General features: G+C 40.9%; 1 protein-coding gene across 1 annotated transcript in view; it reads left to right on the forward strand.

Moving 5' to 3' along the window:
- Positions 1 to 844, forward strand: part of PDIA6 (protein disulfide isomerase family A member 6) — a 40439-nt gene that overhangs the window by 27952 nt on the left and 11643 nt on the right. Inside the window, exon 7 of the mRNA XM_007935092.2 lies at positions 112 to 226. Within this exon, the coding sequence (XP_007933283.1) occupies positions 112 to 226 (115 nt within the window). The remainder of the gene's footprint in view (positions 1 to 111; positions 227 to 844) is intronic.

Below are 844 nucleotides of genomic sequence, written 5' to 3' on the forward strand. Positions count from 1 at the left end.
GGGGTTCTCTCTGAGTCAGAATTGACTTGATGGCAGTGGGTTTGGGAGGGTTTTTTGTTTTGTTTTGTGTTTGCTGCTAGGTAAAATGTACTTTTAAAACTTTTTCTATAGCCTGGAACCAGAATGGGCTGCTGCAGCTACAGAGGTAAAAGAACAAACGAAAGGAAAAGTCAAACTAGCAGCAGTAGATGCTACAGCTAATCAGATGCTAGCCAGCCGATATGGGGTGAGTATATTTATAAGACTCATTCATTTGTAAAACGCCCAGTGTTTTCACATGTTAGCTCATTGGTACTCCAGGCCTCCCTATGATATAAGGAGAGGAAATGTTCAACCATTTTGTAAATAAGGAGATCAGGGTTTAGCTTAAATTACTTTATTGCTAAAACTATTAAGTTTGGAACTCAGGACAATCATGTTTTTGTTTTTTAACATCATAGTACTTCCAGTGTGTACTTAATGCAGTTCAGCTTACCCAGGCTTTCACAGGTTTTTTATATGGCTTTTGAAAGTTGGTCCAATTATTCTATAACAGATATGTGGTATTAATTTATAGACCTAGGGTTTGAATAGGAGCTCTGGTAGCATAGTGGCTAAAAGCGCTTGACTGCTAACCAGAAGGCTGGCAGTTCAACCCCCCCAGCCACTCCTCGGAAGGAAGGTTGGGCAATCTACTTCCGTAGTGAAACTGCCTCGAAAACCCAAGGAGAGGTCGCTATAAGTCGGGTCTGACTCGAAGGCACATAAGAACAACAACAACAAAAGGGTTTGAATAAGATTTGAGTAAACCTCACCGTCTATGAAAGACTCCCTGATTGACACTACCTCTGTGTATCATCCTTTG

Source organism: Orycteropus afer, unplaced genomic scaffold (assembly GCF_000298275.1).
Source record: "Orycteropus afer afer isolate SDZICR_OR568_19922 unplaced genomic scaffold, OryAfe1.0 scaffold00025, whole genome shotgun sequence".
Lineage (NCBI taxonomy): Eukaryota > Metazoa > Chordata > Mammalia > Tubulidentata > Orycteropodidae > Orycteropus > Orycteropus afer.